General features: G+C 42.7%; 1 protein-coding gene across 7 annotated transcripts in view; it reads right to left on the bottom strand.

Moving 5' to 3' along the window:
- Nucleotides 1-1,989: 1,989 nt before the first annotated feature.
- The window catches only part of HNRNPR (heterogeneous nuclear ribonucleoprotein R), a 37,374-nt gene continuing 14,215 nt past the window's right edge, over nucleotides 1,990-25,148 (bottom strand). For 3 of the 7 annotated variants that reach the window (XM_039325535.1, XM_039325537.1, XM_039325538.1), the window contains 10 exons: nucleotides 24,016-24,134; nucleotides 23,551-23,658; nucleotides 22,108-22,221; nucleotides 18,667-19,182; nucleotides 15,901-16,077; nucleotides 15,332-15,467; nucleotides 6,548-6,753; nucleotides 5,373-5,522; nucleotides 3,779-3,900; nucleotides 1,990-3,276 (listed from right to left, as the gene is read on the bottom strand). In XM_039325535.1, coding sequence (XP_039181469.1) covers nucleotides 2,667-3,276; nucleotides 3,779-3,900; nucleotides 5,373-5,522; nucleotides 6,548-6,753; nucleotides 15,332-15,467; nucleotides 15,901-16,077; nucleotides 18,667-19,182; nucleotides 22,108-22,221; nucleotides 23,551-23,631 — 2,112 coding nt within the window. In that variant the 5' untranslated portion in view covers nucleotides 23,632-23,658; nucleotides 24,016-24,134 and the 3' untranslated portion in view covers nucleotides 1,990-2,666. Of the gene's footprint in view, nucleotides 3,277-3,778; nucleotides 3,901-5,372; nucleotides 5,523-6,547; nucleotides 6,754-15,331; nucleotides 15,468-15,900; nucleotides 16,078-18,666; nucleotides 19,183-19,826; nucleotides 19,949-22,107; nucleotides 22,222-23,550; nucleotides 23,659-24,015; nucleotides 24,135-25,148 lie in introns of those variants that run through there. The other 4 variants (XM_039325539.1, XM_039325540.1, XM_039325536.1 and 1 more) reach the window with 3 other exon arrangements.

The raw sequence follows: 25,148 nt of genomic DNA, 5'->3' as shown, positions 1-25,148 counted from the left end.
CCAAAATCACCTTGGTGTCAATAATGACATTGAAGCAACTGCTATAAATGAGTGATCAAATATCCCATTTCATGATTCCTCCCCATCTTGAAGATAAAAAGGCATGAGATTCTTATATAATAGTTTTCTTCCCTTGGATTACTTTGATGAAGAAAGGTCAAGACACAGATCAACAAAATATATTTTGGATTGCACTTGAATTTTTAGTTATTAGTAGAAAAGGCTCTAAAATGTGCATTTCAAGTCATAGTGCATTGTATATAACTGAAAAACTGAAAAGCCTTTAGCGCCTCTTAACTGAATATGGATACCACTGACATATTTAGACAATATTCTTCTGTCTTTAAAATATAAAATGATATTTACTGGACAGGTGGAATTACAGTTTGTGTTACCAATCAAGTTAGGCCAAGTATGTATGTTATGCTACTTGGAAGGGCTACCAGAGGTTAAAAATACAGTACAGAAAATTGCATTTGCTTTGAGGATTTTTACAACTTAGCATTTTGGTAAGAATAACCAACACATCACAAGATTTCTCATTACAGAACAATATGTGTGTATTAAAAGTCCAATTTTTTTCTAAATTCTGACTCAGATGTTTTTGTATCAATACAAAACTGCTGCTTATTTTTCTAGAAAGTCTTTATGATCCATAATAAAAATTAAAAAACTTCTAATGACTTTTTTCACTGAGGCATATATTTAAAGCTCAAAGTTTATATCATTAATCAGCATACCATTTAACAGGGGTGGGGAAATGGCTGACTGATAAACAATTGATAAAAAAGGCTTTAAAAGCCAGCCATGAAGCCAAATAAGCCTCAGAATATACATACTGTAACTTTATTCAGACAAAAATAAATGCATCTATGATAGGACTAGCAGCACAATATTTCATTTGATCATAATATTGATAAGTTTCTATTAGAAAAAACATGGTTTAGATTTAGGGTTTTGGGTTTTTTTTATAAAAAAAAAAAGCCTCCCCACTCTAATTGGCTGACTTTCAAAAAATATCTTTCAAAAACATTTTTTTCTCTCAAGTCAATGAATTAATTACAAACCCAAGGAATTATCTTCTTGACCCTCAATAAAATGTAGGAAGAAAACCAATTTTTCCTAACAGAAAAAGCCTGAAAGAGGGTCAAAGACTTCTTATCCAATTATTTGTTATTTTCCCTATGATATAATCAAATGCAAATCCATAAATAAGGGGTTATTTAAGAAAATTCAGGTGGCCAATCTTATAAATTTTCCCCCCCAAAAAAATCCCAAATGCACATTACAGCAACTTAGAGAAGTGCAGAGACAACAGATGAAACAAGCATGAGATGAGAATCAACATGTTAAAAATCAATATAAAATGGTTCACAGAAAAAATGAATGGAATAGCCTAAGTAGAAAAAAACTAGCAATATCCCAAATTAATGGAAATTTGCATTTGAAATCATTCAACAAGATATAAAATCTAATGTTTTTTAATATTATCTTTAGCATCAAAATTTTACATTTGTTTAAAAATTTACAACCAATCTCATATCTTTGTTTGAATCGGTCTCTTTAAGGTAAAACTGAACATGTTATTGCTGTTTTACAGTTGAGAATTATCCAATTGTGCTGGAGTTTTTGGATATGATTCACAAGAATAATACGAGATAGATTAAATTTATGGACTGTCTTCATACACATATATCTTTCGCAACTGACCGAAAAAGAGCTTAAATGCAAGTTTTCAGATGTATTTAAAGCTGTTAAGAAAGCAACCAATTCACTGTTAAATGCAACCAGATTACAGTACCAATTAATATATTTCAATTTGATTTTACTGGACCTAGCACTGACTCACATGCCACCAATGCCAGATGTTGGAAATTGCAAGAATTTTTCATGAATTTGATCACTCACATAGGCAGTTTTTTTTAATGTTTCTTGCAAGGATTACCAATAAAATAATCTTTTAGGACACAATGGAATTTGAAATAGGTAATGTTTTGAATAGGTTTTTGAGTTTTATTGAAATCTTACATGAACAAGAAATTGGAAATACAATCACATCAAGGAACAAATTGCCACGGATTTGACGTTTAGGCCAAACAAATTTGTAGGGCAGATTTTCAAAAAGGTGTGAAGTCATAACAATTTAAAAACACAGTTAACCTACTTCTAGGAATGCAAAACATACAATCATGTTATTTTCAATACAAGAAAACTTATTTTTTTTAAATTCCTTAAAACTATGGAGACAAAGTACTAGCTTTACTTTATGTACAGCAGAAGCCTATGTAATCTATCCCAAATCCAAAAAGGAAAAAGGGAAAAAGAAAGAAAAGAAACTGTCCAAAAACAGAAGGTTTGCAAAATCATGATTTAACAGTGTTGCCCATCCTTGCTGATAAACTGCTAAAATGAAGCCTAAAACGATAAAAAGCATCGTATCCCCAAACTATGTTTGGGAAATCTGCAAGCTCAGTAATGTCCAAGTGCATTTATGAGAAAAGGAAGAAAAAAAGACTTGAATATATACATAAGAGTGATTCTTCAGCCCAATACACATGGCAGCCAATCACTATTGAAGGATGAAGCAATAAGCCAATTTTTGGAAGGATGTAGAACTATAGCCAAATTCTTATCTTGTCAATATTCCCATGCCCTCCTTATTGATCTTACTTCCACTGCTGCCCATATGTATCCTGATAAAATTCCTGGTTGTCATTATTGTAACCATAGTTACCGGCATAGTCTCCACCTTGCTGAAGTGGCTGCTGAGCGATAGGCTGGGAGCCCCAGTTCTGCTGGTTGTTGGTCTGACGGCGCTTGGAATCAGGCTGGTTGTAACCATCCGCTTTTCTCTTGCCTCCCACGTTGCCCCCACGATTGCCCCTGGCTCCACGAGCACCACGTCCTCTCTGCTGCTGAGCAGGGCCCCCTCTCCCACCCCTGGCTCCTCTTGGTGGTCCCATGGGTGCCCCCCTCTGGGAATAGCCAGCTCTACCTCTTGGTGGTGGTGCTCCCCGCCCCCTAGGTGGTGGAGGTGCGCCTCGCCCACCCCTTCCTCCTCCTCTTCCTCTTATAGTATAGCCATCATCATAGCCATAGTAAGGATCTTCGTAGCCACCACGGTAGTCATGATAGTCATAGCCATAATAATCATCGTAATAATCTTCATAGCCATAGTAATCTGGGGGATAGCCATAGCCGCCTCTCCCTCCACGACCTCGGCCTCTAATAGGAGGTGGCATACGAGGTGGAGGGTAGTAATAATAGTCTTCATACCTAGTGAGGAGGGGGAAAAATAATAACATATTTATTGTGTGTTTTTCAATATTTGTCTCATGTCTTTTTCAATTTAAAGAATCCAGTTTAGAAAGAGAATAACCTTTCAGATTTAAAAGCAGATGAGGACAGAGGAAAGGGATCCTGGCCTACTGCTTTCTCCACTGAACGCCCCAGGAAGATCACACTAGATATGCTAAGGGAGTGATTGCTTTTAAACATACTGATGGATGGCTACAGCTGCAGCTCTAAGCCATCTGACAAAATTGGCCTCCACCCCCAGCCCATGTGAGGAACAGTTAAACGTGGATTTTTTTTTCTTGTTGGCACTGACGTACACCAATTATTACACCTTAGCTTGTACCATTCTCCAGCCTTGCTACAAGTTGGAGTAAATTTTAGAAGATGGGACTGAGCAAATTAATTTGTTCCATCTGGAGGAAAGGATAATAATCTGTGCCTTTACTGCTACATTTCAGTTTACTGAAGTTATAACACTTACGCAGTGCTTCTAGAGGCTTGTCTGGCAGCTTGGCGTTCTTTTCTTTTCTTATCTGGAGGCTTGGCTAACACTATTTCAATTTCTTCCCCCTCTATTTCTTTTCCGTTCATTTCATTCATGGCCTGTTTTGAAAGGAAAAAATACATTTAAATTGTATTTGGGAGCGTAATGTCTCTTCAGCTTTTCCCACCTTTCAGTTCCCAAGTCCAAATATTTTCCAACCTACACAATCCCAACTTGTACATACTACATTTCTCATTTTGGTTCTTTGTTTCAGAATAAGACGGCAAACCTTCCCTGGGAGGAAAATGCAGTACGCGGGCCCTTGTAAGAAACAATGCAACAGGAAAGTCTGCAATTCTCGCCTTGCCTTTTGGGAGCCTACAAGGCTAAGAGGAAAGAGAAACTTTGGGGCAAGCAGTGCAGGAGATGGAAGCCTTCTCCTTGAATTTGAAGTTGCAAGGCTCTAAATGCTATTTTGCAGCTAAAACATTTGCTTTATAAAAATTCTAAAACATATTGTGAGAAAGAATAGTTTTAAAAAACAATAAATAGAAACTGTAATATTAATATATTCCACATTCCATAGAGGTGCTCAATCTCTCTCCCTCACTGATTTTTCCCTCAATCATAAACTCTAAACCTCCCTCTGAGCTTGGGTAGATGATGGTGGATTTAAATCTGGAGTTCCCCAGTATAACTATTGTAACACCTTTTAATGTGCAAAGAATGTAAAATAGATTGTTTGTCCTTTCTTCCCAATTTAGCCCTACATGTCCCCCAGCAGCTGTAGGAGTGGCAAAACCTGGGGGCAGAGTTAAAAAGAAGGATCAGCCTATAATCCCTATGTAGCCATAAGTGAATGAAGTCCAACCTCCCTTGAATTCTGTTGACCCTTATCTAATCTCAAGCAGGTGCTAACTGTTAGTTTCCTGTGCCTAGACATGATTAGCAATAAATCAATTTAACTGGACCTTCATGAACCTGATCTTTCCCCACTGACAGACACATACCCCAAGATAGGGAATTAACAAACGTTAATCTGCAATAAAAGGAAAGAATCATGAATTCCAAACAGTTATCTTAATCCATTAATATTCTTTTTCCCATCAATACAATAGAGAAGTGAGTTATTACTTTGATTATTGGAATAAAAATGGAAGATGGACATTCCTATGCAACTGTGCCCATATTTTGTTAGAATAAATCTGAGTTCAATGGGGGATGTGGATAGAGGTTACCCTTGGAGTAACTGTGTAAAAGAGTTGTATTAGCATTATGAGTCAAGTGTGTAAAAAGCTATATTAACATTATGAGTCTTACTAGGGAAGTAAAGGAAGTCTCAGGCTGCTTTGTAGGAAGATCTATGAACCATAACTATTTTTGCAATAAAGACAGCACAATAGTAGAAGCATGTTTCTTGTTTAGAAAGTTAAGGAATAACTCACAGGAATGACAGGAAATGGTAGCACAACTATGTACAAGAAGACACCTAATTATAACTCATTCCATATGAGAAAAAAGGTCTGCTTTTAAGAAGATATTTCGTTAAGTTCTGAGCCACGCAATTTTGCCTAATAACAATGTTACCTACCTTAACTGCTGCTCCCCTATCTTCAAAATGAACAAAAGCATAATCTTTTAATTTCTTCACTCTTTCCAGCTTTCCAAACTCAGAAAACGATTTCTCCAATATTTCCTCTGTCACTGTAGTGGCCAAATTCCTCACAAATAGAACTTTCACCTGTTAAGAAAACTGGCATTTATTTAAAATATTTTTAAGCTGTCTGTAAGGCCAAATCCCCCTTGTGCTTATTATTAATTAAACTATAGAAACCACAGCAACTTTTTGCAGTGCAATGATTCGTTTTGAGATTACTGTGTCATCAATGTGAGGAGTGACAACTTTTTCTAGCTATAAGATGGAAAAACAAAATAAACAACAAAACAAAACAAAATAAAACAAAACCTTGCTCCCTTTCTAACTTGTTCAGGTGGAAAGAAGACACAGAAGCCTTAAAAAAAAAAAACCCTTGGATAAGTGGTTTCTAGTCATGCTGCTTTGGAAAACAATTCCCACATTCATTCAGGATCTGTTCAGTCATGCAAACCTGCCCAGAGAAAAGTACAGCCTAAAGAAAGATTTGTAGCTACCTCAATCATAAGAGTTCTTTCAACTCTTATTTTTACCTTCACTATGAATAGTGGCAACTAAAAGCATAGTTAAAAAACAATGTTTGCTCTATAGAAATTTTTCAGTAAAGCCCTTCACTCCTCCCTCTTGAGATTCCATGTGTGAAGATAGCAATATTTCCATTTTCCTCAATTTTAAAAAACCCATTTTTAAACAATAATAGGCATTGATTAGCAAATACTCTACTTTCTAACTCAGCTATCAAACTAATGAAAAACATAGAATGCTGCTGGAATGGTGTGCTTCAGGATGTAATTCAGAAAAAAAAGGATCTATGATGGATCCATGATGCTTAGAATCATCGTCTCTGAAAACACCTAGAAATTATTTTTTACCAGATATAAATCTTATATTGTTGTTTATATGCATAAAAAAACACACACACACACACAATGGCACTTTATCCCTTCTGAGTGCAAAATGGCCTAACACACACACACACACACACACACACACACACACACACACACAGAGCAAGGTAAACAGATATTCTAGAAATAATCAAGAAGAAAAAAAATAAACCTATCTGTGAAGTTTAATTCAGATCATGTCAATTTTAGCTACTACTTTATTACCTTTGCCATGACTTCTGGATCTGGCTCCTCTACTGGATCAGCCCATTCAACAGTAACGACGTTTCCCCAGACTTTCACTTTCCCACTCATCAACCGGCGTCGAGCTTGAGCTGCTGATTTGTGATCTTCATATTCAAGGAAGCAAAACCCCCGATTCTTCTTTTTATCATCAGGTTGATGATACAGGATCACATCAACTAAACCTTCTGAAAGAACAAAACACCTGATAAATAACTGAAGACTAAAACTTTTCTCATTTGAAAGGTTAATTAAAAAAGAGGTTTCAAAATAAACTATTAAGGATGCTGAAGACTTGGCTGGCTGAGGAATTCTGGGAGTTGAAGTACACAAGTCTTAAAGTTGCCAAGTTTGAAGACCCCTGGCTTAACTAATGCGCTGTGAAAATATACCTTTTGGGGAGCATAAAGGAAACTCTTAAGATTCTACAAAGTTGCTCTTTTTACTCTGTTTACTGTTGTAATACCGCATTTGCTTCTGGCAAATAGATACAAATGATGCTCCCTGACCCAGCACAGAGATGAAAAAAATCACAGCTCATGACTGTCATTTTTTATAAAATGGCAAAAACAGACTCATTGCTTTAACTACTACCTAGCAGATATCAGATATTCAGAATAAGGAAATATTCTTCTGAATCACAGGTAGGGATTCTACTGCAAATGGGCTGGTGATTCAGCCCTGGCTGGATTTTGATATATTATTTTGAACTATTTTTCCAAGCTTTTCTGCTACAGGAAATATGAAAGTGTTACTCATCTCATCACAATTATTTGTAGACCACCTCATGAAAGATGCAATTGCTTTCAGTTCTGGTACAATGTTATCAATTCTTTGAGAAATGGAGGTGCTGTTTTCGCTCTTTCCATCTACCCTAAATAACTAAAAGTGTGAAAATGTCTCTAGTTCAAAAAGTGTGTCATGTTTTTCAGAGTAAAACTTGGTATTTTTAAGATTTTCAATTACAGAAAAGAACTTTGAAGCAAACTGCTTGGATCATTTTGAGTGTTCAAAGCTAGAGAAAATGTGTGTGTTGCAAGTGTTTTCCTTGAAAGCAACTACATAAAGCAACCAAGATTGTTCAGCAGAATGATTCAAGCACAACTGCTTTGATTCCTGTTTTGTGTACACCTCTATTTTAACTATTATTATTCTTGCTATGAACAATGCAAGGCCAATTTATTTTGTTGCCATTAGGCCAAAATGAAAATCGATCTATTTTTATTACAGTCACAGACCAGTAAATAAAAGCATTAAAAAACAATAATAGTAAAAAAATAAAAGACAGACAGAATAATATATTGTGACTGGTAGTGGACTGAAAATTCACCAATGAAAGTAGTTCACCTTCTGCCAAATTAGTGAGACTTTTCATATGAAAACCTACATATAACCTGGAATTAAGTTCAGAATCATGATTATCCTATTCCCCTAAACCCTTTGCTTTATGAAAGCTCAACAAGGCTGCATGCTTATTTAGCATTTCATTATTTTTAGACATTATTTAATGTGTTATAATCTAGTGTATTATTTTCCTATCAGCCAGAGTTCATTTTTATATACGTATTTTTTTGTTGACTTTTTTTTAATTTATAAGCCTCCTGCAGTCATCCAGGAATCTCGTGGCTTCTAAATTAAGCTATATTAAATTGAAGTCCTCCTTCATGGTTTGTTGCCTTGTCGTTGCGAAGGGGCTTGCGTAACTCAATGAAGCTATGGTCATAGCAGAGAGTTTTGACAAAATGTGATCCACTGGAGAAGGAAATGGCAACCCACTCCAGTATCTTTGCCATGAAAACCCCATGGACAGTACCAAAAGACAAAAATATATGATGCTGGAAGATGAGCCCCTCAGGTCGGAAGGTGTCCAATATGCTACTGGGGAAGAGCAGAGGGCTAGTACTAGTAGCACCAGAAAGAGTGAAGCGACTGGGCCAAAGCCGAAAGGACGCTCAGTTGTGGATGCATCTGGTGGTGAAAGGAAAGTCCGATGCTGTAAAGATCTTTTTTCCATAGGAACCTGGAATGTAAGATCCATGAATCAAGGCAAGCTGGATGTGGTCAAACAAGACTGAACATCAACATCTTAGGAATCAGCGAACTAAAATGGACAGGAATGACCATCAGGTATACTATTGCAGGCAAGAACCCCTCAGAAGAAATGTAGTAGCCTTCATAGTCAATAAAAGAGTAGGAAAAGCAATACTGGGATACAATCCCCCAAATGACAGAATGATCTCAGTGCAAATCCAAGGCAAACCATTCAATATCGCAGTAGTCCAAGTCTATGCCACAACCACTGGTGCTGAAGAGGATGAAACTGACCGGTTCTATGAAGCCCTACAGCATCTTATAGAATCAATACCAAAAAATAATGTCCTTACCATCATGGGGAATTGGATGCTGAAGTAGGAAGCCAAAAGATAACCGGAATAACAGGCAAGTTTGGCCTTGGAGTACAAAATGAAGCAGGACACAGGCTGATAGAATTTTGTCAAGAGAATACGATGGTCATAGCAAACTCTTTTCCAACAATCCAAGAGACGGCTCTACACATGGACATCACCAGACAGTCAACACAGAAATCAGATTGACTATGTGCTCTGCAGCCAAAGATGGAGAAGCTCTATACAGTCAGTAAAAACAAGACCAGGAGCTGACTGTGGCAAAATTTAGGCTTAAATTGAAGAAAGTAGGGAAAAACACTAGGCCACTCAGGTATGAACTAAATCATATCCCTGATAAATATACAGTAGAGGTGACAAATAGATTTAAGGAATTAGATCTGAATAACTATGGACGGAGGTTCGCAACATTGTACAAGAGGTAGCAACTAAAACCATCCCAAAGAAAAAGAAATGCAACAAAGCAAAATGGCTGTCCAAAGAAGCTTTGCAAACAGCTGAGGAAAGAAGGGAAGCGAAAGGCAAGGGAGAAAGATACACCCAATTGAATGCAGAATTCCAGAGAATAGCTAGAAGAGATAGGGCGTTGTCTTACCTGAACGCCTTTTCTCAGCACGGAGATGGAGAATCCACCAATGGGTTAACTCTGTCTTCCTGCTCATTTAACCAAGTCAGCCAAATTTACCATGCCTGTCCTGGGCTAGGCCACACCCAGTCTTGAAGAAGGCGAAAACAGCTGACGATAGTCTGACGTGTTGGCTCCTGGACTCCTAATATGACCCTAAGGGCGGGAGTGGATTCTCCATCTCCGTGCTGAGAAAAGGCGTTCAGGTAAGACAACGCCCCTTCTCCAGCACAGGAGATGGAGAATCCACCAACGGGACATACCAAAGCCTCACTGTCCCAATGGGGGGGGGGAAACAGACGAGACCGGAGCCACATTCCCAGAAGCCACCTGCTTAAGGACCCTCCATCCAAAGGACGCGTCCGTAGATGCAAATCGGTCTATCTTATAATGCCGCACAAAGGGAAAAAACGAGGACCATGTTGCCGCCCTGCAGACTTCCTTGATGGAGGCCTGCGTGGCCCATGCCGCGGAGGTCGCAGCACTGCGAGTGGAATGTGCTGTGCCGTGGCACTGGAAGGGAATATAACCGGTACGCCTCCGCAATGCAAGCCTTGATCCACCTGCCTATGGTTGACCACTGGATGAGAATGTCATCCAGACAGCACTGGACGCGCAACGATACCAACCGAAGGTGTGCGGCCAGCACCACCAGAACTTTGGTGAACACCCTTGGAGCTGAGGAAAAGCTGAACGGGAGGGCCCTGTACTGGTAGTGATGGCCTGCGTAACAGAACCTGAGGAACTGTCAGTGATCAGGAAGGATGGGGATATGGAGATACGCTTCCACAAGGTCTATGGACATCAGGAAATCTCCGTTCCTTATGCTGCCCAAGATGGACTGAAGCGTCTGCATCTTGAACTTTCGGTATGCGATATGGGAGTTCAGACCTTTGAGGTCTAGAATCACTCTCCATCCCCCCGAGTTTTTGGGAATCACGAAGAGGATGGAATAAAAACACTGCCCCTGTTGACCGGCCGGCACAGGTTCTATTGCCCTTATTTCCAAGAGATGTCAAATGGCCTCCCGCATGAGACCACTTTTGATGGGGTTCTTTGATTGGGGACAAGAGACAAAGCGCCCTGGGGGCTGATTACGAATTCCAGGGAAGACCGTATCGAATGGTCTGATGGACCCAGGAACCTGTGGTGGTGACTTCCCACTGGTGGGCAAAGAGCGCGAGTCTGCTACCTATGGGGGGAACGGGTCGAGAGTCACTTGGATCTCCTATAGGAGTGACCCCCCCAAAGGGCCATTTGCTCTGGAATTGTGGTCTGGGGCCGGTCCCGTCGGACGGACGATCCCGTCTGGTCATGAAGGTACGGGGAGGCTGGGTGGAGCCTGAGCCCATTCCTGGCTGAAAGGACTGCTTACGGGCATACGGGTTAGCACGCCTGTCGGCTCGTCTGTTGAGGTGTGTCAACACCTTCCGCTTGTCCTTATTTTTGGTTAAATAAGGGGCAAGGGCCTCTCCAAACAGTTGACCACCCTGGTAAGGAGCCGTGGCTAGACGCCATTTGGACTTTGGGTCGGCTTGCCACTGTTTGAGCCATAGCATCCTTCGTGCTGAGACGTTGGATGCAATGGTCCTGGATGAGAACCTGGCAGATGTAATGTCACATCTGAGACATACTCTGATGCTGCAACAAGCTTGCTCAGATCTTGTGTACGTACCTCCTCCGGGGGAAGCCTGGCTTGTAACTGACGAAGCCAGAGTAGAGAAGTTCTGGCAAAGAAGGATGTGCAAATGGCAGCTCTTGCTGCCCACGCCACCACCTGGTGAGTTCTGCGGAAGGTCAGTTCCCATCTCCTGTCCTCGGCCTTTAGCACCTCTGCTATGTCCCCCAACACTGCAGACAAGGACAAGAGGGGGCCAAAGGGTTCGTCCACCTTTGGCACCTCCAGCCCTCTACCAGGTCTGGCACTGCACTGAACAGTTTCCTGTCCGTTCCCCCCAGGGGAGGGAAAGTGCCGGGCGACACCCATTGTTTTCGGAGCGCGTTCCGAAAGAGTGATGGATAAGGGACATGATGCTGAGTTATGACGGGTTCGAAGAACACCGGGTTCGAGGCTGAACTGGGCGGTGGGTCTGACTGGAGAATCTGATCAGGTCTGTTGCGCTGGCCCTGCGTAGCAGTGGCAAGAAAAGGGTCGGGTTGAATAGACCTCTGAATGGTGGAGGGTCTGGAGGAGGGTCTTCCTCCTCCCACCATGACATGTCAGGTTGGTCATCCTCCGGAGGAGATGAGACCCTGCTATGGGATGATCTGGAGGGTGAGGAGGGACCCTGGTAATCAGGTACATGCGACTGAAAGAAGGATGGGGATATAGAATTCACGGACTCCGGCCTGGGCACGTGGTACGACCTGGCAGCAAGTGCCAGGTCAACCACCTGAGTGATCAGGGTTTGGAGCCATCCTCAGAAGGGGAGCCCTCGGGTTCAGCCACCCTGAGTCCTGCCGCTGTGGGGGTAAAGGTGGCCTCTGGGATTGTTTGTGATAATGATGGTTGTTGGATAGTTTGGACTTCATCCACCCCAGAAGAAGGTTTGCAGTGGGACTGCCTTCCGGGAACCAGACCCCTTGGGCAGAGGTCAAGGGCCCCACAGGAAGATCAAAGGCCACCTCCTCTATCTGCTCTGCCTTTGCCCTGGCCTGTTTCTGTGCTTTGGAGAACTCCTTCTCCAATGCTTGGTGCCTCCTGCTAGCCTGTTTTTCCGCCAATTTGGAAGGCTTCCTTCCGGAGATGGTCTTGGCCTTGGCTTTGATCCTGCCTGCCGCCTCCTGTTTGGAGGATTTCTGCCTCTTATGGCTAGTGGGTGGGGAGGTGGTGTTTTTAGGTTGAGACATCGTGGACTCCTCCAATCTGGTGTGAGCTATCTCAGTGATACCGAGAGGGAGCTCTGGCAGGAGATCAGTGGGCGGGTTAGGCTGAGCAGGTGGAGCAGGGGATTGCCAAGGCAATGTGTGTTGCCCTGCTCCCCTGGCCACTTGGCCAGTAAGGGAAATGATCTGTTTGTTCCCTGAATCCGGCCGTGCCTATGGCCGCAGCAAACCTGCTTGGATGTAGAACTCTGTGACAGTGAGGTGTTATCACACTCGCCGGGCGGGATGGTTTAGCCCACTAGAGGTGGCCAGGTAATAAAATGCACCTATGAGTGTCTTTATTATTATTATGAACACTCAGATCAGCTGGGGACACGTGTAATACAGTACGTGTCAAATGGTAAAGCACAGGGCGTAGTGTGGATGTAGGCCAGGCCTGGAGAGAATCAAGATCATGTGAAGATTAAGTCAGAAAAGACCCGAGTAGTGGGGACTGTGCTGCGATGTGAGAACTGCCTCCCTTGGAGGGGAATCACTTTGTTCTGTCGCCACGGCTCGTCCCGGCAGCCAAAAATGGCGGCCGGAGCAATTGGGCGTGAAAGCTCAAATTTAAATAAAAAGATGGCAGCCGCTCGATCCGACAGAAAAGCAAGCCTTCTCGGGCCTCCGTGATCCCGCAGCGGCAATCCGGCACGACAGGAACAATTCAGCTCGAAACCTGACGATCGCTCAATCCAGTGAAAGGGGACTGTCTGGGGCCTCCGCAATCCCACGGAGGCGATTCGATGCGAAAAGGAACAATTTGGGCCGAAAGGGTGATGGCCGCTTGAACTGGTGGAAAAGAGACCGTTTGGGGCCTCAGCGATTCTGCAGTGGCTGCTGCCAAAGGCAAGTGGCTGCCAAAAAAACAAGTTTCCTAGATCCTGGGGGTAATCAATTCAGCATGAAATTTAAAACCCGGCGCGAAAAGATGGTGGCCTCTCAATCCGACAGGAAAGGGGGCCCTCTAGGCCTCCATGATCCCGCAGTGGCATATGCCAAAACAAATTTCCTCAAACCTGTCTCAGACGTTGGAGTGAGGAAGCCAATTGATCAAGAAAAAACCCCACCCCCCTGAAGGTCTAATCAATCCAGCTGCAGCGCCGATCCCAGCGCTGCAGACTGTGAGGTAGGGTTCAGAGAATAAGAGAAGCCTTCTTTCTTACAAGGATCTCTGAGGAACTAAAGGGAAGCCTAAGTTTCCACAGTCATCTGTAACAGCACTGATCCCAGCGCTGTAGAAATGACTGAGGATTTCAGAAGAATTCACCAATGGTATAAAGTATAAACAATGCAAAAAGCAATACAACTTGCCGGGAGCCAACTTTGTCATGTCCTGTAGGGCTGAGATCAAGTCAAGACTGGGTGTGGCCTAGCCCAGGACAGGCGTGGCAAGTTTGGCTGACTTGGTCAAATGGGCAGGAAGACAGAGTTAACCCATTGGTGGATTCTCCATCTCCTGTGCTGGAGAAAAGAATGCCCTTAAATGAATAGTGCAAAGAAATCGAAAAAAACAATAGAATAGGGAGAACCAGAGATTTCTTCAAGAAAATTGGAGATATGAAGGGAATGTTTCATGCAAAGATGGGCATGATAAAGGACCGAAATGGCAGGGACCTAACAGAGGCAGAAGAGATTAAGAAGAGGTGGCAAAATTACACAGAACTATACAAGAATGAGCTTAACCACGATGATAACCACGATGGGATGGTCACTGACCTTGAGCCAGACATCCTAGAATGTGAAGTGAAATGGGCCTTAGGAAAGCTGAGCAACAACAAAGCTAGTGGAGGTGACAGTATTCCAGTGAACTATTCAAAATATTAAAAGATGATGCAGTAAAAGTGCTACACTCAATTTGCCAGCAAATTTGGAAAACTCAACAGTGGCCACAGGATTGGAAAAGATCAGTTTACATTCCAATTCCAAAGAAAGGCAATGCCAAAGAATGTTGAAATTATCACACCATTGTACTCATTTCACATGCAAGTAAGGTTATGCTTAAAATCCTACAATCTAGACTCCAGCAGTATGTGGATCGAGAACTTCCAGAAGTACAGGCAGGATTTCGAAGAGGCAGAGGAACTAGAGATCAAATTGCCAACATACGCTGGATCATGGAGAAAGCTAAGGAGTTCCAGAAAAACACTTACTTCTGCTTCATTGACTACGCTAAAGCCTTTGATTGTGTGGATCACAACAAATTGTGGCAAGTTCTTAAAGAGATGGGAGTACCAGACCATCTTATTTGTCCCTTGAGAAACCTATATGCGGGTCAAGAAGCAAAAGTGAAGAGGAATTAAAGAGCCTCTTGATGCGGGTGAAGAAGGAGAGTGCAAAAGTTGGCTTGAAACTCAACATTAAGAAAACCAAGATCATGGCATCCGACCCTCTCAATTCCTGGCAAATAGATGGGGAAGAAATGGAGGTAGTGACAGATTTTATCTTCCTGGGCTCCAAGATCACCACAGATGGGGACTGCAGCCAAGAAATTAATAGACGCTTGCTCCTGGGGAGGAAAGCTATGGCAAATCTAGACAGCATACTAAAAAGCAGAGACATCACCCTGCCAACAAAAGTACGTATAGTCAAGGCCATGGTTTTCCCATTTGTGATATATGGCTGCGAAAGTTGGACCATAAGAAAGGTTGAGGCAATAGAAGGGGACAACAGAGAATGAGGTGGCTGGATGGAGTCACTGAAGCAGTAGGCGTGAGCTTAAATGGATTCCAGAAGATAGTAGAGGACAGGAAGGCCTGGAGGAACGTTATCCATGGGGTTGTGATGGGTCGGACACGACTTCGCAACTAACAACAACAACAAAATTGAAGCCATTTTTTTTTACAACAGCACAGGCCCTCATCTCCTTACCTGTGACTTTGCTGAATTCTTCTAGTATATTCTCCTTTGTTTTGTTTTTTGGAATTGATCCAACAAACAGCCTATTATTTGCCACCGAGATGCACACACCTAGGTGTTTACCAGGCCGAATTTCATAGTTATCACACTGAAAGAAAAACAATTAAACATTTCCCATGAACTTTCAGCTTATGAAAATACAGATACCAGCAAACTCTAGTTGCCTATATTGATTAAAAGACTAGATATTTACATTATTTAGTATAGCATTTGCATTTTTGCATTGACAAAATTTAGAGTTTTAGAACCTCTAAAAGTTAGTTTCCAATAAAATATATTTTGCTATTTAATTATTTATTTAAAATTTGTATGCCATCCATCTCACCATCAAGCGACTTATATATTGCAGCCAACATTACCTATAAATACAAAAAATACCCAAGCAGGATGTGTTTAACTGAGAAAAAATAGGGAGAAAGTGAGACTATATAGTGTATCTTGTTCTAACAATTTCTAAATTGTAAGGCAAATACTTACTTTTCTAATTTGCACCATACCTGGTCTTATGGCAGAACACTCACCAACTTAACAGCTTCTTGTGCTGCATCTTTGCTACAAAATGTGATAAAAGCATAGCCTCGGTTCTGTCCAGAAAGTGGATCCATCATGAGTCGCAAGTCCCAAATGGGGCCTGCCTTTTCAAAAAGTGGCACCAATTCATCTTCGTACAAGTCTCTAGGAATTTTTCCAACAAAAACCTAAAGGAGAACTAATATTTATTAACAAGAACTAAAAGGTACTGTAGCTTTTAATCTGATCATGAATATGCAATCTTCTTGGAAATATAATAAGTGAATTAGAAGTAATTAATACGATTTTCTCTCTAATTATTAATTTTTTCCTCCTATTAAATTAAACCTAATTTGGGGGTGCTCTGGGAGCTGCACTCAGGGTTTTCATGGGCCATATGAAGTACATCTGGTATTTCAATACAGTCTTCATTATGAATCTTGCACCTTTGTACAGAAAGGTAACTGAAAATAGTTATAAATGTGAACTGCTTCAAATATCATAAACCATGTGACAAACTGAATACTTGTTTATAAAAACGGATAGTCATCTCTCTTACAGGAGAAAAGGGGGGTTGTCTTACCTGAATGCCTTTTCTCAGCACAGAGATGGATAATCCACCAATGGGTTAACTCAATCCTCCTGCCCAATCAGATCAAGTCAGCCAAACTTGCCACGCCTGTCCTGGGCCTGTTTTCCCAGTCTCGACGAGGGTGGCAGCTACTGATTGACAGCATGACGTGTTGGCTCACAGAAACTAACCCTAGGCACCTAAATGGGTGGATGTGGATTATCCATCTCTGTGCTGAGAAAAGGCGTTCAGGTAAGACAACGCCCCTTCTCCAGCACAGATGGATAATCCACCAATGGGACATACCAAAACCCACTCTCCTTACGGGAGGGGGCAAGTTTGGAACCATGTCACGGGGCACCACCTGTTGTAGGACTCTCCTGCCAAAGGAGGCCTCAGCGGATGCATACCTGTCCAGTTTGTAATGCCGTATGAACGGTGAAGGTGAAAACTACGTGGCTGCCCTACACACCTCCTCAATGGAAGCCTGAGTGGCCCAAGCCGCTGATGTGGCCGCACTACGCGTAGAGTGGGCCATGACACGATGTGGAACCGGCAAGGAATTGGACTGGTACGCCCCCGCAATGCAGGCTCTTATCCACCGGCCGATTGTGGAGGCCAAGACCTTCCGACCCTTGGAAGAAGGGTGGAATGAGACAAAGAGTGCCTCAACGGAGAGCCCGGCGAACGTCCAAGAAAAGCCACTGACGTTCCAGATCATGGGAAGGATTAGGGCAGAAATCTGGGAGAACGATATCCTGAGCCCTATGAAATAGGGAGTTGACCTTGGGGACAAAGATGGGTTCTAATCGAAGGGTAACAACGTCCCGTGAAAAATACATAAATCATCTCTGAGAGTGCTGCCATCTCAGAAATGCGCTGGGCCAAAGGGATGGCGACCAAGAAGGCGACCTTGAGAGATAAGGATCTCATGTCGCACGAACTGAGGAGTTCAAAAGGAGACTTCGTGAGAGCCTGAAGGACCCGAGGCAATTCCCACGAGGGATATCTGTGGACAACAGGAGGCCTAGTATTAGTTGCATCCTTGAGGAAAAAACGGATCAAGGGATGTTGGCTCAGAGAATTAACAGTGTTGCAAGTAATCAATGTAGAGAGGGCTGCCACCTGTCTGCGCAATGTATCAGGTGCTAATCCCTTATTCAGACCCTCAAGTAAGTAGTCCGAAACATTTGGAATGGTCAATTCCGATAAAGGCAGGTGAGTGGAACACCACCGGCAAAAATTCTGCCACGTGGCATCGTAGATGCGGTTATTAGCCAGTCTACGAGATGCCTGGATTATGGTAATGACCCCTGGCGAACAGGACTCCCGGGATAGGAGCCGGTGCTCAAGTGCCATACGGCTAACTGAAGCCATTGAGGGTCCGGGTGAATCAGATCCCCCTGGGTTAGTGATACCTGGTCCAGAGGAAGTCTCCAAGGGCGCAACAGGGAAAGGCTGACAAGGTCGGTGAACCAAGGCCTGCGCGGCCAGTAAGGGGCTATCAAGAGAACCTCTGCCCTTTCTTGCAGAAGCTTGCGGATGACCAACGGGAGAAGAGGAAGAGGGGGAAAGGCTAGGAGGCCCTCCGGCCATGGAACCCAAAGGGCATGTACTCTCTCTGCCCCAAGTTGGGAAGCACGAAAAGAATCGCGGGAGTTGTGTGTTCGCCTGGGAGGCGAACAGATCTATGATGGGGAGGCCGAATCTGCAGATCTCCCTGAATAGTCCGGGTGCAGATGCCATTCCGAGTGGTCCACGGTTGACCTGCTCAGAAAGTCTGCCCTTTTGTTTGCCTCCCCCGAGATGTGGTCTGCCCTGATCGAGGCAAGGTTGGTCTCTGCCCAGGAGCCCAGCTGCTGGGCCTCAGTCAAGAGGGCACGGGATCGGGTACCCCCGCTATCGGTTCACATGGGCCTTTGCTGCCACGTTGTCCATGAGGACTAACACGTGTTGTCTCGCAATCCCGTGGTGGAAGTGACGAAGGGCTAGATGTATGGCCCTGAGTTCCAGCCAATTGATATTGTGTCTCAGGTCTAATCGAGATCATCGTCCCTAGGCCCACTGTGACTGATAGTGTGCTCCCCAGCCTAACATACTGCGTCGTGATCGTGAGCCGATCAGGCTCCTTGAAGAGAGACCCTCTGGTCATGGCGGAAGAGATCCATCATCTGATCGAGCGCAGACTTTGTGGTGGAATCCTTACCTCTCGGTTGGAAATGCTGGTACCCTGCTTCTGGTAGGGAAGCAGAAACCACTGGAGAGTCCGTGAGTGTAGCCTGGCCCAGGAAACGATCTCTATGCACGATATCATTTTTCCCAGTAGCCAGGAGAGACCAGAGGGCGACAGAGTCCTGTCCCTGCAGACCTTGAGAACCAGGTCCCGTACGCTGTCTCTGCGTTCCTCAGTTTTTAAGGCCTCAGACATATCTCCTGAAATAGTGGTAGGTGAAAAAGGTGAGACGGGCTCATCCACCGTGGGCACGTCCAGTACCTCTGCTAAATCTGAGGCCACGCTAAACAACTTTTTATCGTTCCCACCTGGAAGAGGAAAGGTACCCGGGGAAGTCCATTGTTTCTTAACTGCATTGAGAAATAATGGTGGACAGGGAACATGGTGTTGGGTGACAACCGGTTCGACGAAGACAGGGTCCACCTCTGAATCCATTGCAGTTGCTACTGGAGCGGACTGGTCAGGTCCCACGTGCGCTGCAGAGCTAGCCTTGCGAAGTAGGGGTAAAAAGAGAGATGGATTAAATAGACCGCCAAATGGGGGCGGATCCGGGGCCGATTCCTCCTCCTCCAACCATGAGGCATCAAGCGCCTGATCCCGCTCCGGGGTTAGTGAAACCCCACTATACGAGGAATGGGAGGGGGAGGGAGGATCGTGAGAACTCTGATGAGCTGGGCGAGAAAGAGGGAGGGAAAGCAAGGAATCCGCCTTGGGTACCAGAGGAGACCTGGCTGTGAGGGCCCTCTCCACCGCCTGAGCCACCAGGACTTGGAGCCTATCCTCTAGGGGAGGAAGGGCGGACTCTTCCCCTCTGAGCCCCGCAGCCGTGGGCGTGAAGGTGGCTTCTGGGGCCTGCTGGGCCTGTGGGGTGGTCGGAGACCTGAATGTATGTGCGTCAGGTTCCAGACCGGGCTGACCAGAGGAAGTAGAAGGCTCTACCGGTGACCAGACTTCCTGGGCAGAAGAGGAGAGACCGAGAGGCAAATCAAAGAAGGTGAACTCAGTCTGAGCAGTCTCAGCCCTGGCCTGTTTTTGACCCTTTGAAAACTCTTTTTCCAATGCCTGGTGTCTCCTACTGGCCTGTTTTTCAGCCAATTTGGAGGTTCCCCCCCAGAGACAGCCTTGGGTTTGACCTTGGCTGAGATCCTGCCAGTGCCTTTTCCGGACAGAGGAAGGAGGGGAGGCATCCTTGGATTGGTAGGCCATGTTATCCTCCATGCTGGTATAAAATCTTCAGGTGCACGAGAGGGTACCCCTGGAAAAAGGATCAATTAGTTAATAAGGGTGTAGGGCAACGGCTGGTAAGAACTACCCTCCCCCCCGGTCACCGAACCGGTGGTATCCAAAAGACCGGTCCTGCTTGCAGCCGCTATAATTTCCCCCAAAGGGTGGACTGCGGCCTGCTAGTGAGGCTTGCTGTGTTGCCAGGCCAGCAATGTAAAAAGGATGGCAACTAATACAGAGTCAGAGGCTGGGAACTACTGTGTTAATCAGCTAACCAAGTGGTGACCAGGACTGGAGACACCAGAAGACCCAATGAAATCAATTGAGCCTATGCCAAGGAATGAAAGAGGAAAAATCCAAATGCCACAAGAGGAGTCTCCAAGGATGACAAGAGAGAGATCCCAGGCAATCCTTGGCTACAAGGAACCCGAGAGGGGCCTTGGTCAGAGAAGGCCTCAGTAGGGCCTTGGGTTGGAGCACGAGGAGCTTCCAAAATGGCGGCCTTGGGAGGATATGAAGCTTCCAAGATGGCGGCCGTAACCCGGTGGGGCTCCTGGCTAGCCCTGGGTCTTCCTTGTTAAGATGTGTTATTTATCAGGGGCTGATGTGCAATGAAGGAGAGAGATGCCCTTTGAGGGAAAGGCTAACGAAAGGTGAAGAGATTGGGGAGGAATCCCTTCCCCCACCCCACCCTCTGCCTCCCCTTGTAGCCATGATGACTTGTGATGACCACATGGCCCACAAAATGGCGGCCGCGTCCCAAACGCCATTCTCCCCCTTCGGTACCGAACGGACTGCAATTTGCTCACCCAACTGGGCACGGAATGCGAGGAAGAAAGCGGCAGGGGGAAAACGCCCTACTAGCTGATTCGTGGCATTTTGGGAGCCCTGGAAGCCTCCCGTGCGAGTATTTGTGAGACGAGGCCCTGCGGCCTCCACGGAGCTTATCTGATCGCCGTAAGGCTGTCGGAGCTGCAGCTGCAAGCTTCGAAGCCGAGGTGAGCTGGGGAAAGGAATTGGGGGGGGGGGGAATTTGCAGGAGCGCTGAGCCCACCACTGAGCTAGGAAAGAAGGGGAGAAACGGAAGCCTCTGTTTGTTGCTGATTCCCAATGGGGATCAGATGAAGGGAGAGTCCTCTAGAGGAGCGCTGGTCCCAGCACTACTCAGAGGGTTAGAATTTAAGAATTAATGGATAATCCACCAATAGATTAAGATCTACCTGCCTGTGAGCCAAACATGCACGTCTGTTCTGGACAAGATCAAGTCGGGACTGGGAAAACAGGCCCAGGACAGGTGTGGCAAGTTTGGCTGACTTGATCTGATTGGGCAGGAGGACCGAGTTAACCCATTGGTGGATTATCCATCTCCTGTGCTGGAGAACAGCTTTCAAAAGCATTTCTATCACTACATTACACATACTTTGATTCTGATAATCACTATTGTTAAAAGCAGGTTATTACTATTTAACAATCCACCTGCACTTTCTCCTATCGAAAATTATTTTGCAATTTCCATCAGTGTTAGTAACTTAGTAGTTAGTATTTTTGATAAAGCTAAATTTAACATAATTACAACAACAATAAAAAAGTTGAAAGGGACCTTGGAAGTCATCGAGTCCAACCCTCTGCTCAGGCAGGAAACCCTACATCATTTCGGACAAATGGCTGTCCAGTCTCTTCTTAAAAACTGTTGGAGCACTGGAATAATTTATTTTGTTTCTTAATTTATAAAATACAGGTAGTTGTCAACTTATAACCATTTGTTTAGTGACTGTTCAATGTTACACCACTGAAAAAAGTGACTTATGACCAGTTTCCACACTTAAGACTGTTGCAGCATCCCAGTGATTGTGTGATCAAAATTTGGGCACTTGGTAATGGGCATATATTTATGACATTTGCAGTATCCCAGGGTCACGTGATCACTATTTGCAACCTTCCCAGTTGGTTTCTGATAAGCAAATGGGGAAAGCCAGATTCACTCAATTACCTTATTCATTTAACAATTGCAGTGATTCAGAGATTGTAAAATGGGACACAACTCACTTACAACTGTCTTGCTTAGCAATGGAAATTTGGACTCCATTGTGGTCGTAAATCAAAGACTATCTATAATAATTCCTATTTGTTTATTTAGTATAATTAAAGTCAACATAATCTTATTTAGACATATAAACTGCATATGCAAACCTCTGTTCCAATGCCAGGCTGAGATCCTGAGTAGACAGTATCTGGAGGAGGACCACCATATTTCCGTTGTCCTGTGGTCACATCCAAAGTATAGCTAGTTCGTTCTAACAAAGCCTGAATTTTTAAAAGGAAAAAAAAAAGATACCAAGTGGCTTTTAATGTCAATAGGGGAAAAACAACACTTCACCCCAAGGAACCCTTTCAATAGAACATTTCCCCCACTGCTTCATATTCTGGAACACATTTACAAAATTTAACCATTTGTAAGAGAAATGCAGAATATCAACTAAAGATGGTAAAACCCGTTATTTTTTTGCTATTGATAGTATTATATCTGTCTGATAAGATTTCTTCTTAGCACACTACTGAAAAGTTTCTAACATGTTAACATCAGAATCGTGCCTAGTGGGACTGCATTTCATGTCTTATTTCTTTCATTCTTTTATTCATTCATATCTCTTAACTGCTCATCTCCCTCAGAGAGGGGTTTTGGGCAGTGTACAATATAATCAATAAAATTGACATTAAAATCAGCATAATTTCAGATTTAAAAAGTTTTAAAGTTTTAAAAATAACATTCTAAAATTTCAAAAGATGAAAAATTCCAAGATGGAGAGGTTAGCAGTTGTTAATACAGATGGGGGTAGGGGGTATCTCATGACCCCTTTGCAGAAGGCCTTTTATTTCCCACTACAAATACTGCCAGCAAGAATACAATAAGGAGAGCAAAGCCAAGTAAATAAAAGGAATGCTGAATGTGAACAAAATCCTTCTCTAACATTCTTTGGACAATTTTGTGGGCTTTGTGAGATCAGTTATAGGGTGCCCATAACCATGCCCCTCCCCCCAGTGCGTCCAAGTTGTAGTATTTAGTATTTTCTATTAAGTTTGCCAGTTATTTCTCCATGGCTAGCAGAAACATTACTTCTATCATATGCACTTTATTGAAGACACAAAAACTTTACTTAGGTGAGTAACAATAGTCAAGAAACTATCTTAGTATAGTAAATAGTCTTGTTATGTTCTCCACTTCAAACTGGGAATTTTTTTTCAAGAGAGGGGATTTCCAATCTTTATTATCAGGCACTAAAACAATGCATGTAATAGAACAGCTACGTATGTTATGCTAACTATATAGTTGCTAGAAACTGAAAAAATTAAAAAAGTAAGATTCAGATAACTCTTCTCAGCACCTATTTTTTTCCCTATAAAATCTCACAATTTGCAAAATTTATCTTAGAAGGAATTAGGGATTATTTTAGATATTTCTGCCAATTTACATTTGTAACAGTAACAGTTTGTTATAAAAGGAACTAATGGAGAAATTCATTTTGGGATATAGTTCTTTCTCCTGAGAATAAGTTCCACTTTTATTTGCTTTCCTATTAATACCTGTATATGTGTGTGTGTATATATATATATATATATATATATATACATTACCTTAATTTTTGCTTCGTCTGGCCCTTTTGTTGATTCTTGTACTTTGCTTCCTTGTTTCTCTCTCTGTCTATAAGTCTTCATAACTCCACATAAAAATGCACTTTTGTTCTGTAGATGTAATTAATGAAAGAAATGAAGCAGAAGGCATTAAAAAATTATCTGACGCCACTGAAACTTGAATAATGCTTAGCTACACCCTGAGAACCAACCAGTATCTTGAATATATCATCACTTGATATATTAGTATTAAAACAAAGCAGCACTATCATATGCACTTTATCAATTATCAGGCTAATACGAGACACTAATACTCACATACAATGTTATATTTTATGTTTAGTATTTGAATGGAAACACAATCTTGCTGTGAAAAAAAAATCTGAATTCAGACACGTTTATTCATAATTACTGCACCACACCACACTGTGGGCCTATTTGTTCACACCACAGGAGCTCTTACCTTACCTGTACATGCGACAGGTCACTTTCCTTAAACTGCTGTAATACAGAGAGGGCGCCTTCTTCGTTAAATTCTCTGAGAGCATCTATTGCTCTCTCATCAAGATCAACATAAGATACCAATCCTAAAAAAATTAAAAATAGAAAAACATTACAGATTCCTATTTAACTATATAAAGACAAGTTAGTTTCAAAAGTCTACTGTGCTTTGCTAAAATCAAAATAATTTCAGTTAATTATTTCATACTATCTACTACAAGTTAAAAGGTGTTTTTCCCAGAAATTTGGGAGTACTTTTCTAAGCAAATCATACATATCAGGGTTTGAAATAACAGGCTCTGGCTCAGATTTCTAAATAAAAAAAATCTGTTTTCAAAGCTTTTTTTCTTTCAAATGGAGCCATTACAAGTCATAGACAAGGAAACAGTTCTATCACCACAATGTGCTGCACCAGTTACTGGAATAATTTATAAAGCCCACTTCCCATCAGAAAATGTTATTCCCCCCCATGTTTACAAAAAGTAGATATTACAATTAATATTTTTTGGTTTTGCCATACCCTTCTTCTCTATTATTTCGAGCCCTGTTATGAACTTTCAATACCTTAATTTTAAGCATACAGGTACAGACCAACATACAGTAGGACCAGCCCTGATACACATACACTGAAAGCTTTTCTATAATGAAAGACTTAGAAGCAAATATTATAAAAACGTAGAGCGCTGCAAGTTCCATTAATCTTGCATTTAAATGGTGAAATGTCAGATATTGGCACAATCTTTCAAGTAATGTATGTGTTTTTTAATATTTAAAGTTTTAAATACTGAAACACCTTACTCTAATTGCTGGCTGTGGAATTCTGGGAGTTGAAGTCCACATGCCTTAAAATTGTCAAGGTTGAGAAACACTGCTCTAAAGCACAAAAAATAACAGCAGTGTCATGAGGTTGCAATTTCAGAATTGATCCTGCATGGTGAAAGGCCCCTGCAGCTCTTGTACATGGACAAACCTCAGATGATTAAAACTCATGAAAATATTTTTTAATTATTTAGGCATGAAATGAGAAGTATCCAACTGCATTAACAGACCCAAGTGGGTTAAAATTTTAAAATTTACACATGAAGATACATCTCTACAAA

This window comes from Crotalus tigris, unplaced genomic scaffold (genome assembly GCF_016545835.1).
Source record: "Crotalus tigris isolate CLP2741 ecotype Arizona unplaced genomic scaffold, ASM1654583v1 scf7180000024338.4412243, whole genome shotgun sequence".
Taxonomy (NCBI): Eukaryota; Metazoa; Chordata; class Lepidosauria; order Squamata; family Viperidae; genus Crotalus; species Crotalus tigris.
Note: the sequence above shows the minus strand (reverse complement) of the source record. Positions and strands in the feature narration are given on the sequence as shown.